The sequence below is a fragment of the Pseudophryne corroboree genome, chromosome 2 (assembly GCF_028390025.1).
Source record: "Pseudophryne corroboree isolate aPseCor3 chromosome 2, aPseCor3.hap2, whole genome shotgun sequence".
Classification (NCBI taxonomy): Eukaryota; Metazoa; Chordata; class Amphibia; order Anura; family Myobatrachidae; genus Pseudophryne; species Pseudophryne corroboree.
Genome location: NC_086445.1, coordinates 647,093,991 through 647,108,718, shown reverse-complemented (window position 1 = coordinate 647,108,718; position 14,728 = coordinate 647,093,991). Strand labels below are relative to the sequence as shown.

General features: G+C 45.8%; 1 protein-coding gene across 4 annotated transcripts in view; it reads right to left on the bottom strand.

Annotated features, from left to right (window-relative positions):
• The window catches only part of DCAF6 (DDB1 and CUL4 associated factor 6), a 912,707-nt gene that overhangs the window by 327,862 nt on the left and 570,117 nt on the right, over window positions 1–14,728 (bottom strand). For 3 of the 4 annotated variants that reach the window (XM_063954988.1, XM_063954991.1, XM_063954987.1), the window contains one exon: window positions 4,942–4,998. The exons of the other annotated variant lie outside the window; for it this stretch is intronic. In XM_063954988.1, the coding sequence (XP_063811058.1) occupies window positions 4,942–4,998 (57 nt within the window). The remainder of the gene's footprint in view (window positions 1–4,941; window positions 4,999–14,728) is intronic. 4 annotated transcript variants of the gene reach the window in all.

Sequence of the window (14,728 nt, the reverse complement as noted above, 5' to 3'; positions counted from 1 at the left end):
CCCTTCTTCCTGGTTCGTTATCACTGCTCTGAGTGACTCCATCTTGATTTGAACCTTTGTAAGTGTTCAAAAATTTTTTTAGAATAAGTCTCACCTAGCCTTCTGGCTTCAGTACCACAATATAGTGTGGAATAATACCCCTTTTCTTGTAGTAGGAGGGGTAATTTAATTATCACCTGCTGGGAATACAGCTTGTGAATTTTTTCCCATACTGCCTCCTTGTCGGAGGGAGACCTTGGTAAAGCAGACTTCAGGAGCCTGCGAAGGGGAAACGTCTCGACATTCCAATCTGTACCCCTGGGATACTACTTGTAGGATCCAGGGGTCCTGTACGGTCTCAGCGCCATGCTGAGAACTTGTCAGAAGCGGTGGAACGCTTCTGTTCCTGGGAATGGGCTGCCTGCTGCAGTCTTCTTCCCTTTCCTCTATCCCTGGGCAGATATGATCTTATAGGGACGAAAGGACTGAGGCTGAAAAGACGGTGTCTTTTTCTGCAGAGATGTGACTTAGGGTAAAAACGGCGGATTTTCCAGCAGTTGCCGTGGCCACCAGGTCCGATGGACCGACCCCAAATAACTCCTCTTCCTTTATACGGCAATACACCTTTGTGCCGTTTGGAATCTGCATCACCTGACCACTGTCGTGTCCATAACATCTTCTGGCAGATATGGACATCGCATTTACTCTTGATGCCAGAGTGCAAATATCCCTCTGTGCATCTCGCATATATAGAAATGCATCCTTTAAATGCTCTATAGTCAATAAAATACTGTCCCTGTCAAGGGTATCAATATTTTTAGTCAGGGAATCCGACCAAGCCACCCCAGCTCTGCACATCCAGGCTGAGGTGATCGCTGGTCGCAGTATAACACCAGTATGTGTGTATATACTTTTTATGATATTTTCCAGCCTCCTGTCAGCTGGTCCTTGAGGACGGCCCTATCTATAGACGGTACCGCCACTTGTTTTGATAAGCGTGTGAGCGCCTTATCCACCCTAAGGGGTGTTTCCCAACGCGCCCTAACCTCTGGCGGGAAAGGGTATACCGCCCATAATTTTCTATCGGGGGGAACCCACGCATCATCACACACTTTATTTAATTTATCTGATTCAGGAAAAACTACGGTAGTTTTTTCACATCCCACATAATACCCTCTTTTGTGGTACTTGTAGTATCAGAAATATGAAACACCTCCTTCATTGCCTTTAACGTGTGGCCCTAATAAGGAATACGTTTGTTTATTCACCGTCGACACTGGATTCAGTGTCCCTGTCTGTGTCTGTGTCGACCGACTAAAGTAAACGGGCGTTTTAAAACCCCTGACGGTGTTTTTGAGACGTCTGGACCGGTACTAATTGTTTGTCGGCCGTCTCATGTCGTCAACCGACCTTGCAGCGTGTTGACATTATCACGTAATTCCCTAAATAAGCCATCCATTCCGGTGTCGACTCCCTAGAGAGTGACATCACCATTACAGGCAATTGCTCCGCCTCCTCACCAATATCGTCCTCATACATGTCGACACACACGTACCGACACACAGCACACACACAGGGAATGCTCTGATAGAGGACAGGACCCACTAGCCCTTTGGAGAGACAGAGGGAGAGTTTACCAGCACACACCAAAAACGCTATAATTATATAGGGACAACCTTATATAAGTGTTTTCCCTTATAGCATCTTTTTTATATATTTCTAACGCCAAATTAGTGCCCCCCCTCTCTGTTTTAACCCTGTTTCTGTAGTGCAGTGCAGGGGAGAGCCTGGGAGCCTTCCCTCCAGCCTTTCTGTGAGGGAAAATGGCGCTGTGTGCTGAGGAGATAGGCCCCGCCCCTTTTTCGGCGGCCTCGTCTCCCGCTCTTAACGGATTCTGGCAGGGGTTAAATATCTCCATATAGCCTCCGGAGGCTATATGTGAGGTATTTTTAGCCAAAATAGGTATTCATTTGCCTCCCAGGGCGCCCCCCTCCCAGCGCCCTGCACCCTCAGTGACTGCCGTGTGAAGTGTGCTGAGAGGAAAATGGCGCACAGCTGCAGTGCTGTGCGCTACCTTTAGAAGACTGAGGAGTCTTCTGCCGCCGATTCTGGACCTCTTCTTACTTCAGCATCTGCAAGGGGGCCGGCGGCAAGGCTCCGGTGACCATCCAGGCTGTACCTGTGATCGTCCCTCTGGAGCTGATGTCCAGTAGCCAAGAAGCCAATCCATCCTGCACGCAGGTGAGTTCACTTCTTCTCCCCTAAGTCCCTCGTTGCAGTGATCCTGTTGCCAGCAGGACTCACTGTAAAATAAAAAACCTAAGCTAAACTTTTCTAAGCAGCTCTTTAGGAGAGCCACCTAGATTGCACCCTTCTCGGCCGGGCACAAAAATCTAACTGGCTTGGAGGAGGGTCATGGGGGGAGGAGCCAGTGCACACCACCTGATCGGAAAGCTTTACTTTTGTGCCCTGTCTCCTGCGGAGCCGCTATTCCCCATGGTCCTTTCAGGAACCCCAGCATCCACTAGGACGATAGAGAAACCTTGATGTTACAGGTTCTACATGCTACTAGAGTAGGTGCCCCGGTCTGTTTAGCTGCTTTGTTAGATATAACTGCAAGGAGGGTACATACACAATATGGTAATGTGCAGAATGCAACTGAGAATAGTATGTGACAATGAGCCTGCACAAATACAATACACTGTAATGTGTGGCAGAGTAAACCCTATACACACTAGTATTCAAGGGTTACTATAATAAGAAATGTACAGGATACAAAGAAGAGAGAGAAGTACAGACAACCAAACTAGCATAAGTCACATACAATGCAGAAATACAATTTAACTGCAGTGGGCATTGATATCAACTACTCAATGAGGTTAGAGCTGGTAGGATGTAGCGCTGTGTGTAATCTGACTCCGAGGAGAGGTATACAGGGTAAGGTACCCGAATGTGTATAAATGGACTTCAGGGTAACCTCCTGTTTGCGATCCGCAGCATCTTTGAGGGTAGCCGTATCCTGTGACGGCAGGGCTACCTTCTTGGATAAGCGTGTCAAAGCTGTGTCCACCCTAGGGGAGGATTCCCAGCGTAACCTGTCCATTGGCGGGAAAGGATACGCCATAAGTATCCGTTTGGAAATCTGCAGTTTTTTATCTGAAGATTCCCAAGCCTTTTCACATAACTCATTGAGCTCGTGTGAGGGGGGAAAAGTTACCTGCGGCTTCTTTTCCCCATACATATGAACCCTCCTGTCAGGGACTGGGGTTTCCTCTGTGATGTGCAACACATCCTTAATAGCTATAATCATAAAACGGATGGATTTAGCCAATTTTGGCTGTAACTTTGCATCATCGTAATCGACACTGGAGTCAGAATCCATGTCGGTATCCGTGTCAATAATTTGGGATAGTGGGCGCTTCTGAGACCATGTCGGCCTCTGCGACATAGGATCAGGCATGGGTTGGGACCCTGACTGTCCTGAGGTTTCAGCTTTGTCTAACCTTTTATGCAAGGAATTAACATTATCATTTAAAACCTTCCACATATCCATCCAATCAGGTGTTGGCGCCGTCGGCGGTGACACCACATTCATTTGCTCCCGCTCTGCTTCCACATAGCCTTCCTCATCAGACATGTCGACACAAGCGTACCAACACACCACACACACAGGGAATGCCCTTTTTGAAGACAGTTCCCCCACAAGGCCTTTTGGAGAGACAGAGAGAGAGTATGCCAGCACACACCCCAGTGCTATATGTCCCAGGAATCACAGTAACTTAGCTCAGTAGCTGCTGTATATAATGTTTTTGCGCCTAATTTATGTGCCCCCCCCCTCTCTTTTTACCCTCTTCTACCGTTAATCTGCAGGGGAGAGCCTGGGGAGCTTCCTCTCAGCGGAGCTGTGGAGAGAAAATGGCGCTGATGAGTGCTGAGGGAGAAGCCCCGCCCCCTCAGCGGCGGGCTTCTGTCCCGCGTTTCTGTGTAAAATAATGGCGGGGGCTCATGCATATATACAGTGCCCAACTGTATATATGCCCACTTTTGCCAAGAGGTCCTAATTGCTGCCCAGGGCGCCCCCCCCCCCCTGCACCCTGCACCCTACAGTGACCGGAGTATGTGGGTTTAGTGTGGGAGCAATGGCGCACAGCTGCAGTGCTGTGCGCTACCTCAGTTTGAAGACTGGAGTCTTCTGCTGCCGATTTTGAAGTCTTCTTGCTTCTTTCACCCGGCTTCTGTCTTCTGGCTCTGCGAGGGGGACGGCGGCGCGGCTCCGGGATCGGACGACTAAGGGTGAGACCCTGTGTACGATCCCTCTGGAGCTAATGGTGTCCAGTAGCCTAAGAGGCAGGACCTATCTTCAGTGAGTAGGGCTGCTTCTCTCCCCTCAGTCCCACACTGCAGAGAGTCTGTTGCCAGCAGATCTCTCTGAAAATAAAAAAAACCTAACAAAATACTTTCTTTTATAGCAAGCTCAGGAGAGCTCACTAAACAGCACCCAGCTCGTCCGGGCACAGATTCAAACTGAGGTCTGGAGGAGGGACATAGAGGGAGGAGCCAGAGCACACCAGTATCCAAATTCTTTCTTAAAGTGCCCTGTCTCCTGCGGAGCCCGTCTATTCCCCATGGTCCTTACGGAGTCCCCAGCATCCACTAGGACGTTAGAGAAATATATATTATTCATAGTTTAACTTAATATTTAGTTAACATACCTATCCCAGTCATTGCTGACAGCATTGGTACATTTGTAGCGAGAATATCTGGTCTATAATGGTTATAGAATATTAGTTTTGGGCATCCCAAACAATAGCTGCAGCCATTAGAAAACAATTGTTACTTACTCTAAGTGATGCAATAATATATGAACATTGTACAGCTATTATCTACAGACTAAAGCAACATTCAAATAAAAAAAAAAAACCTCACACTTATACTATACTGCTAATTTGGTATGTCACGCACCCCGTTCTTCATCAAGTGACATGGATCCAAGCTGTTTGCTAATCATAGAAGTAGAATCTGAAACAAGAATTACATTTAAGACAGCTTTACAAAAACAGTTCCAGTTCTTATACTGTAGTGTCAAATCAGGCACTTTGATATATTTATATGTGGTAAAGGCAACAGTACATATTTTACATCTGCTCAATGAATGTTAATAACTTAATACAGTGTTTTTTTTCCTACAACTTTTAAATAACTTCTATAGTACAATCCCAAAAGCAAAAATATAATTAATTCTTTATTATTAAAAAGTACCAATGTTTTCCAATTGTGTCCTCACACATCTAGCCTCAATACCCCACACAGCAGGAATGAGTGAGCAGACAGGTCCAGTGCTACTCAGTTAGCGTTGTGTGTCTTTTTTTCTGAAAATGAATCTTATTTGAATAAGATGCACAAGCAGACTGATTAAAATGATACGCGGCATGCCTATATTCTTTGTGCGACTGGATCTGCATATGAAATACAGGTTGAGTATCCCTTATCCAAAATGCTTGGGACCAGAGGTATTTTGGATATGGGATTTTTCCGTATTTTGGAATAATTGCATACCATAATGAGATATCATGGTGATGGGACCTAAATCTAAGCACAGAATGCATTTATGTTACATATACACCTTATACACACAGCCTGAAGGTCATTTAATACAATATTTTTAATAACTTTGTGTATTAAACAAAGTGTGTCTACAGTCACACAATTCATTTATGTTTCATATACACCTTATAAACACAGCCTGAAGGTCATTTAATACAATATTTTTAATAACTTTGTGTATTAAACAAAGTTTGTGTACATTGAGCCATCAGAAAACAAAGGTTTCACTATCTCACTCTCACTCAAAAAAGTCCGTATTTCGGAATATTCCGTATTTCGGAATATTTGGATATGGGATACTCAACCTGTACTACATTACGGTATTTTCTAGGAAACACTGTAACAAAGCATTTTACTTGCAGATACAGCCACAGTCGCTCAAAAAATATAGGCATGCCACAGTTAGTTTTAATCAGCAGAATCTGCTTGTACATTCTATTCACTTGGTTTTGAGAATAAAATGCAATTAAATGGAGAAAGTCACATGCAAAGATGCAAGGCACTTCCAATTCACACCACACCATGATGTGACTAGAATGGCTGTTTAACATGCTAGGAGGCTAGATGTATGTGGACACATCTGTAATTTAATCTAAAATATACACACTGGGGTATATTTACTAAAATTCGTAATTTACTGAATGAGGTTAAAGTTCAAACACAAATGACATCGAATGTGTGAAATTGCAACTTTTTGAATTTTTTACGACTCATTTACTATGCTGTCGTATTCTGCATTTTTGAGTTTTCCGATGTCGATGTCATTCGTATTTTCAGGCAGTGTTTTACGGGAGTGAATAGTAAAACACTGCCAACATTAACACAATGAATCTCGGCCGGATCTGTGAGATCCGTGCAGGGCTTCATTGTGCACCTTTAAAAAAAAATAAAGCGTTAAATTTTTTTTTTTACTGTCACAGTGTGTGTGTCCTGTTTTTTTTGGGGGTATTTTTTTGTAGTAGTACTACAGGTACCAGCGGGCCCGTTTGTCCACCGCATGATGGTACTTGTGGTTCTCCAAGTACCAGCTTGCGGGGGAGGCTTGCTGGGACTTAAAGTAGTGCTACAAAAAATAAGAATTTACTTACCGATAATTCTATTTCTCATAGTCCGTAGTGGATGCTGGGACTCCGTCAGGACCATGGGGAATAGCGGGCTCCGCAGGAGACAGGGCACATCTAAAAAAGCTTTTAGGTCACATGGTGCGTACTGGCTCCACCCCCTATGACCCTCCTCCAAGCCTCAGTTAGGTACTGTGCCCGGACGAGCGTACACAATAAGGAAGGATCTTGAATCCCGGGTAAGACTCATACCAGCCACACCAATCACACCGTACAACTTGTGATCTGAACCCAGTTAACAGTATGATAACACAAACGAAGTAGCCTCTGAACAGATGGCTCACAACAACAGTAATAACCCGATTTTTGTAACAATAACTATGTACAAGCATTGCAGACAATCCGCACATGGGATGGGCGCCCAGCATCCACTACGGACTATGAGAAATAGAATTATCGGTAAGTAAATTCTTATTTTCTCTAACGTCCTAGTGGATGCTGGGACTCCGTCAGGACCATGGGGATTATACCAAAGCTCCCAAACGGGCGGGAGAGTGCGGATGACTCTGCAGCACCGAATGAGAGAACTCCAGGTCCTCTTTAGCCAGAGTATCAAATTTGTAAAATTTTACAAACGTGTTCTCCCCTGACCACGTAGCTGCTCGGCAAAGTTGTAATGCCGAGACTCCTCGGGCAGCCGCCCAGGATGAGCCCACTTTCCTTGTGGAATGGGCCTTTACAGATTTAGGCTGTGGCAGGCCTGCCACAGAATGTGCAAGTTGGATTGTACTACATATCCAACGTGCAATCGTCTGTTTAGACGCAGGAGCACCCAACTTGTTGGGTGCATACAATGTAAACAACGAGTCAGATTTTCTGACTCCAGCTGTCCTTGAAATATATATTTTTAATGCTCTGACAACGTCCAGTAACTTGGAGTCCTCCAAGTCGCTAGTAGCCGCAGGCACCACAATAGGCTGGTTCAAGTGAAATGCCGAAACCACCTTAGGGAGAAATTGAGGACGTGTCCTCAATTCTGCCCTGTCCGAATGGAATATCAGATATGGGCTTTTGTATGACAAAGCTGCCAACTCCGAAACTCTCCTGGCTGAAGCCAGGGCCAACAGCATGGTTACCTTCCATGTAAGGTATTTTAAATCTACCGATTTTAAAGGCTCAAACCAATGAGATTTGAGAAAATTTAGAACCACGTTCAAATCCCACGGTGCCACTGGAGGCACTATTGGGGGTTGTATATGTAGTACACCTTTGACAAAAGTTTGTACTTCAGGCACTGACGCCAATTCCTTCTGGAAGAAAATTGATAAGGCCGAAATTTGAACTTTAATGGACCCCAATTTGAGGCCCATAGACAATCCTGCTTGCAGGAAATGTAAGAATCGACCCAATTGAAATTCTTCCGTTGGAGCCTTCTTGGCCTCACACCACGCAACATATTTTCTCCAAATGCGGTGATAATGTTGTGCGGTCACTTCTTTCCTGGCTTTAATTAAAGTAGGAATAACTTCCTCAGGAATGCCCTTCTCTTTTAGAATCCGGCGTTCAACCGCCATGGCGTCAAACGCAGGCGCGGTAAGTCTTGGAACATACAAGGTCCCTGCTGAAGCAGATCCCTTCTTAGAGGTAGAGGCCACGGATCCTCCGTGAGCATCTCTTGAAGTTCCGGATACCAAGTTCTTCTTGGCCAGTCCGGAGCTACCAGTATTGTTCTTACTCCTCTTTTCCGTATAATTCTCAGTACCTTTGGTATGAGAGGCAGAGGAGGGAACACATACACTGACTGGTACACCCACGGTGTTACCAGAGCGTCCACAGCTATTGCCTGAGGGTCTCTTGACCTGGCGCAATACCTGTCCAATTTTTTGTTGAGGCGAGACGCCATCATGTCCACCTTTGGTTTTTCCCAACGGTTCACAATCATGTGGAAAACTTCTGGATGAAGTCCCCACTCTCCCGGGTGAAGGTCGTGTCTGCTGAGGAAATCTGCTTCCCAGTTGTCCACTCCCGGGATGAACACTGCTGACAGTGCTACGACATGATTCTCCGCCCAGCGCAGAATCCTTGCAGCTTCTGCCATTGCACTCCTGCTTCTCGTGCCGCCTTGTCGGTTTATGTGGGCGACTGCCGTGATGTTGTCGGACTGGATCAACACCGGCTGACCCTGAAGCAGCGATTTTGCCAGGCTTAGAGCATTGTAGATCGCTCTTAGCTCCAGTATATTTATGTGAAGAGACGTCTCCAGGTTTGACCACACGCCCTGGAAGTTTCTTCCCTTTGTGACTGCTCCCCAACCTCGTAGGCTGGCATCCGTAGTCACCAGGACCCAGTCCTGTATGCCGAATCTGCGGCCCACTAACAGATGGGCAGTCTGCAACCACCACAGGAGAGACAACCTTGTTCTCGGTGACAGTGTTATCCGCTGATGCATGTGCAGATGCGATCCGGACCATTTGTCCAGCAGATCCCACTGAAATGTTCGTGCATGGAATCTGCCGAATGGAATCGCTTCGTACGAAGCCACCATCTTTCCCAGGACTCTTGTGCATTGATGTACTGACACAGTTCCTGGTTTTAGGAGGTTCTTGACAAGTTCGGATAACTCCCTTGCTTTCTCTTCCGGGAGAAATACCTTTTTCTGAACCGTGTCCAGAATCATGCCCAGGAACAGCAGATGTGTTGTCGGGGTCAATTGAGATTTTGGAAGATTTAGAATCCACCCGTGTTGCTGAAGCACTACTTGTGTTAGCGCTACACCGACTTCCAGCTGTTCTCTGGACTTTGCCCTTATCAGGAGATCGTCCAAGTAAGGGATAATTAATACGCCTTTTCTTCGTAGAAGAACCATCATTTCGGTCATTACCTTGGTAAAGACCCGAGGGGCCGTGGACAACCCAAACGGCAGCGTTTGAAACTGATAATGACAGTCTTGTATCACGAACCTGAGATACCCTTGGTGTGAGGGGTAAATCGGGACATGTAGATAAGCATCTTTTATGTCCAAGGACACCATGAAGTCTCCTTCTTCCAGATTCGCTATCACTGCTCTGAGTGACTCCATCTTGAACTTGAATTTCTTTATGTACAGGTTCAAGGATTTCAGATTTAGAATAGGCCTTACCGAACCGTCCGGTTTCGGTACCACAAATAGTGTGGAATAATACCCCTTTCCCTGTTGTAGGAGGGGTACCTTGACTATCACCTGCTGAGAATACAGCTTGTGAATGGCTTCCAAAACCGACGTCCTTTCTGAGGGAGACGTTGGTAAAGCAGACTTTAGGAACCGGCGAGGGGGAGACCTTTCGAACTCCAGCATGTAACCCTGAGATACTATCTGCAGGACCCACGGGTCCACTTGTGAGTGAACCCATTGATTGCTGAAAATCTTGAGTCGACCCCCCACCGTTCCTGAGTCCGCTTGTAAAGCCCCAGCGTCATGCTGATGGCTTTGTAGAAGCCGGGGCGGGCTTCTGTTCCTGGGCAGGGGCTGCTTGCTGCCCTTTCTTACCCTTTCCTCTGCCTCGCGGCAGATAAGACTGTCCTTTTGGTCGCTTTTTATAGGAGCGAAAGGACTGCGGCTGAAAAGACGGTGTCTTTTTCTGTTGGGAGGGGGTCTGAGGTAAAAAAGTGGATTTGCCGGCAGTTGCCGTGGCCACCAGGTCCGAAAGACCGACCCCAAACAATTCCTCTCCTTTATATGGCAATACTTCCATATGCCTCTTGGAATCCGCATCACCTGACCACTGTCGCGTCCATAAACTTCTTCTGGCAGATATGGACATCGCGCTTACTCTTGATGCTAGAGTACAAACATCCCTCTGAGCATCTCGCATATAAAGGAAAGCATCCTTTAATTGCTCTAGAGTCAATAAAATACTGTCCCTATCCAGGGTATCAATATTTTCAGTCAGAGAATCCAACCACACTACCCCAGCACTGCCCATCCAGGCTGAGGCTATTGCCGGTCGCAGTATAACACCAGTATGTGTGTATATACTCTTCAGTGTAGTTTCCAGCCTCCTATCTGCTGGATCCTTGAGGGCGGCCGTATCAGGAGACGGCAACGCCACTTGCTTTGATAAACGTGTGAGCGCCTTATCCACCCTAGGGGGTGTTTCCCAGCGCGCCCTAACCTCTGGTGGGAAAGGGTATAATGCCAATAACTTCTTGGAAATTAGCAGTTTTCTATCGGGGTTAACCCACGCTTCATCACACACGTCATTCAATTCCTCTGATTCTGGAAAAAATACAGGTAGTTTTTTCACCCCCCACATAATACCCCTTTTTGAGGTACCAGCAGTATCAGAGATCTGCAAAGCCTCCTTCATTGCCGTGATCATATAACGTGTGGCCCTATTGGAAAATACGTTTGTTTCTTCACCGTCGACACTAGATTCATCTGTGTCGGTACCCGTGTCGACTGACTGAGGTAAAGGACGTTTTACAGCCCCTGACGGTGTCTGAGACGCCTGAACCGGTACTAACTGGTTTGCCGGGCGTCTTATTTCGTCAACTGACTTTTGTAATGTGCTGACATTATCACGTAATTCCATAACTAAAGCCATCCATTCCGGTGTCGACTCCCTAGGGGGTGACATTACCATCATCGGCAATTGCTCTGCCTCCACACCAACATCGTCCTCATACATGTCGACACACACGTACCGACACACAGCAGCCACACAGGGAATGCTCTAATCGAAGACAGGACCCCCTAGCCCTTTGGGGAGACAGAGGGAGAGTTTGCCAGCACACACCAAAAGCGCTATAAATGTATATAAACAACCCTAGAAGGTGTTGTTTACTATATATGCGCTCTTAATATATAAATATCGCCAATTTATGCCCCCCTTCTCTTTGTTACCCTGTTTCTGTAGTGCAGTGCAGGGGAGAGACCTGGGAGCCTTCCTCACCAGCGGAGCTGAGCAGGAAAATGGCGCTGAGTGCTGAGGAGAATAAGCCCCGCCCCTTTTTCGGCGGGTTTTTCCCCGGTTTTTAAGAAACTGGCCTGGGTTAAAATACATACATATAGCCTTAATGGCTATATGTGATGTATTTATTTTGCCACTAAAGGTAATTATATTGCTGCCCAGGGCGCCCCCAGCAGCGCCCTGCACCCTCCGTGACTGAGTCAGTGAGCCGTGTGACAACAATGGCGCACAGCTGCCGTGCTGTGCGCTACCTTCAAGAAGACTGAGGAGTCTTCTGCCGCCTGCTTTCCGGACCTCCGTTCTGCCGTCTCTTCAGCGTCTGTAAGGGGGATCGGCGGCGCGGCTCCGGGACGAACCCCAGGCTGACCTGTGTTCCGACTCCCTCTGGAGCTAAGTGTCCAGTAGCCTAAGACTCCAATCCATCCTGCACGCAGGTGAGTTGGAAATCTCTCCCCTAAGTCCCTCGATGCAGTGATCCTGTTGCCAGCAGGAATCACTGAGATTGAAACCTAAAAAAAAAACTTTTCTAAACAGCTCTTTAGGAGAGCCACCTAGATTGCACCCTCTCGGACGGGCACAAAAACCTAACTGAGGCTTGGAGGAGGGTCATAGGGGGAGGAGCCAGTACGCACCATGTGACCTAAAAGCTTTTTTAGATGTGCCCTGTCTCCTGCGGAGCCCGCTATTCCCCATGGTCCTGACGGAGTCCCAGCATCCACTAGGACGTTAGAGAAAACAATTTTCTTATTTTTTCACAAGTCTATCAGCCCCCCATCCGCCGCCCCTGGATGGGGGGGACAGCCTCGGGCTTTACCCCTGGCACTTGGGTGGCAGGAGCCCTTGATTTAAGGGGTCCCCACTCCTCCAGGGTACCCCGGCCAGCGGTGACTAGTTAGTGATTTAATGTCAGGGCCGCAGGGACCTATATAAAAGTGTCCCCCGGCTGTGGCATTATCTGACTAGTGGAGCCCGGTGCTGGTCCAAAAAATACGGGGGACCCCTACGCTTTTTGTCCCCTGTATTTTTTGCACCAGGACCAGGCGCAGAGCCCGGTGCTGGTTGATCAAATATGGGGGAACCCCTGTCATTCCCCCCCCCCCATATTTTTTCAACCAGGACCGACTCAAAGAGCCCAGGGCTGGTTATGCTTAGGAGGGGGGACCCCACACATTTTTTTTTCTTAAATTTAACCCTTTCACACCCCTTCTCACTGATAAACATGCACGGATCTCACGGAGGCAATCAGTTCATGGCGGGAGACGCACATAAACTGGTCATGAACTGGGGGGAGGGGCGACCAGGAGAGCGTCTGACTCCTCACTGCTGACATCAACCCTAGGGATCGCAGCCTCAATCCCTGTTGGCTGGATAACAGGGAACAGTGAGTGGTGGTTAATAGGATGTTTCCAAGCGGGCCTCAGAATTCAGTGGAATACTGCAAGGGTCCGTACTTGGGCCACTACTGTTCAACATATTTATTAATGATCTAGGAGCAGGTCTGGAAAGCACAGTGTAAATTTTTGCAGATTATACTCAACTGTGTAGGATAATTAATTCAGATATGGATGTTGAGTCTCTACAGAACGACTTATTTCAACTAGAAATTTGGGCAAACAAATGGAGAATGAGGTTCAATATACTGTAGATGGGTGTAAAGTTATGCACTATGGTACTAAAAACAAAAATGCCGCCTATAAATAAAATAGGGAAAATATAGGGGAAATGGTAGCTGAAAAATAATTGGGGTTGCTCATTGATAATAGACTTTGTAGCAATACACAATGTCAAAGCGCAGCAACAAAGACAAACAAGGCGTTAGCATGCATACAATGGATTTGAGACAAAAGATGAGTGTAATTCTGCCACTGTATAAATCATTGGTACGGCCACACCATGAATGCTGCGTACAGTTCTGAGCACCACACTTTAAAAAAAGATATATTGGAACTTGGAAGGCCACACAATTAAGGTGTTAGAGGCACTTGATTATGAGGAAAGACGTACTAGGTTAGATATGTTCACATTAGAAAAGAGGCGTCTAAGAGGAGACATTATTAATATTTATAAATATATAAAGGGACAATACATGGTGCTATCAGGCGATTTGTTTATTGAAAAATCTCTACATAAGACATGCGGGCATCCTCTGAGGTTAGAGGAGAGAAAATGTCATACCCAACATAGGAAAGGGTTCTTTACAGTAATGGCAGTAAGGATATGGCATTCTCTGCCAGAGAAGGTAGTAATGATGGACTCAGTCAATATGTTTAAAAATGGATTAGATAATTTTCTAACTGAAAAAGATATCCAAGGATATAGCATTTAAAATGAATGTATTTTAGAAACAGCACAAATTATAGTGTTATATAGACTTAAAACATAACTTCATCCTGGTCATTATAGTTACAATATAGTAACATACATAACAGTGTAAAATGTATATAACAGGTTGAACTCGATGGACAATTTGTATTTTTTCAACCTCATTAACTATGATACTATGTATGTTACTATGTTACACTAAAATGGAGGATTATGCAGGTTTGTGAATGTGGTGTTCTAATTAGTGGGACAGTGTGTAGGGGCCCGGGGTGATTGGCCCTGCCATCCTGTAGTTAATTGAATTAGATGTGAATTGGTTTGTGCAAGATGTTTTCACTGCAAATTTACATATGCAATCCAATTCCAGTTACATTGCTTTTTCAGTGGAAACTCAGGGTTTTTTTGCGCACACCCCCTGAGAGTGTGAAAAGGTAGGGAAAATATGTATTTTAAGGCAAAAATTGTGGGATTTGCTTCAGAACCCCTTGTACACCCCCCTCCGTCTAATTAGGCATTTTGGAAGTCTTAAATTAACTTAAAAGGGCCAATAATTCCATGTCATTTGTGAGGTTAAGAAAATACATGGCCTCAAATTACTCCAAATTTTACATTTTATTATGCACCCTACAATTATTTCAACAATTTTTTTTTACATTTTTAAAAATTGTTCAAGTCGCTTCAAATTACCCTAAAAGCTCCTTTTTCTACCTGTTTTGCTTTTTTGTTTAATTTCCTAATTGATTAATGAAATTTGCTAACAGCCTTCCATGATTCTGCTAACAAAGTCACTTTTTTAGGGTCCAAGCAGGTCTT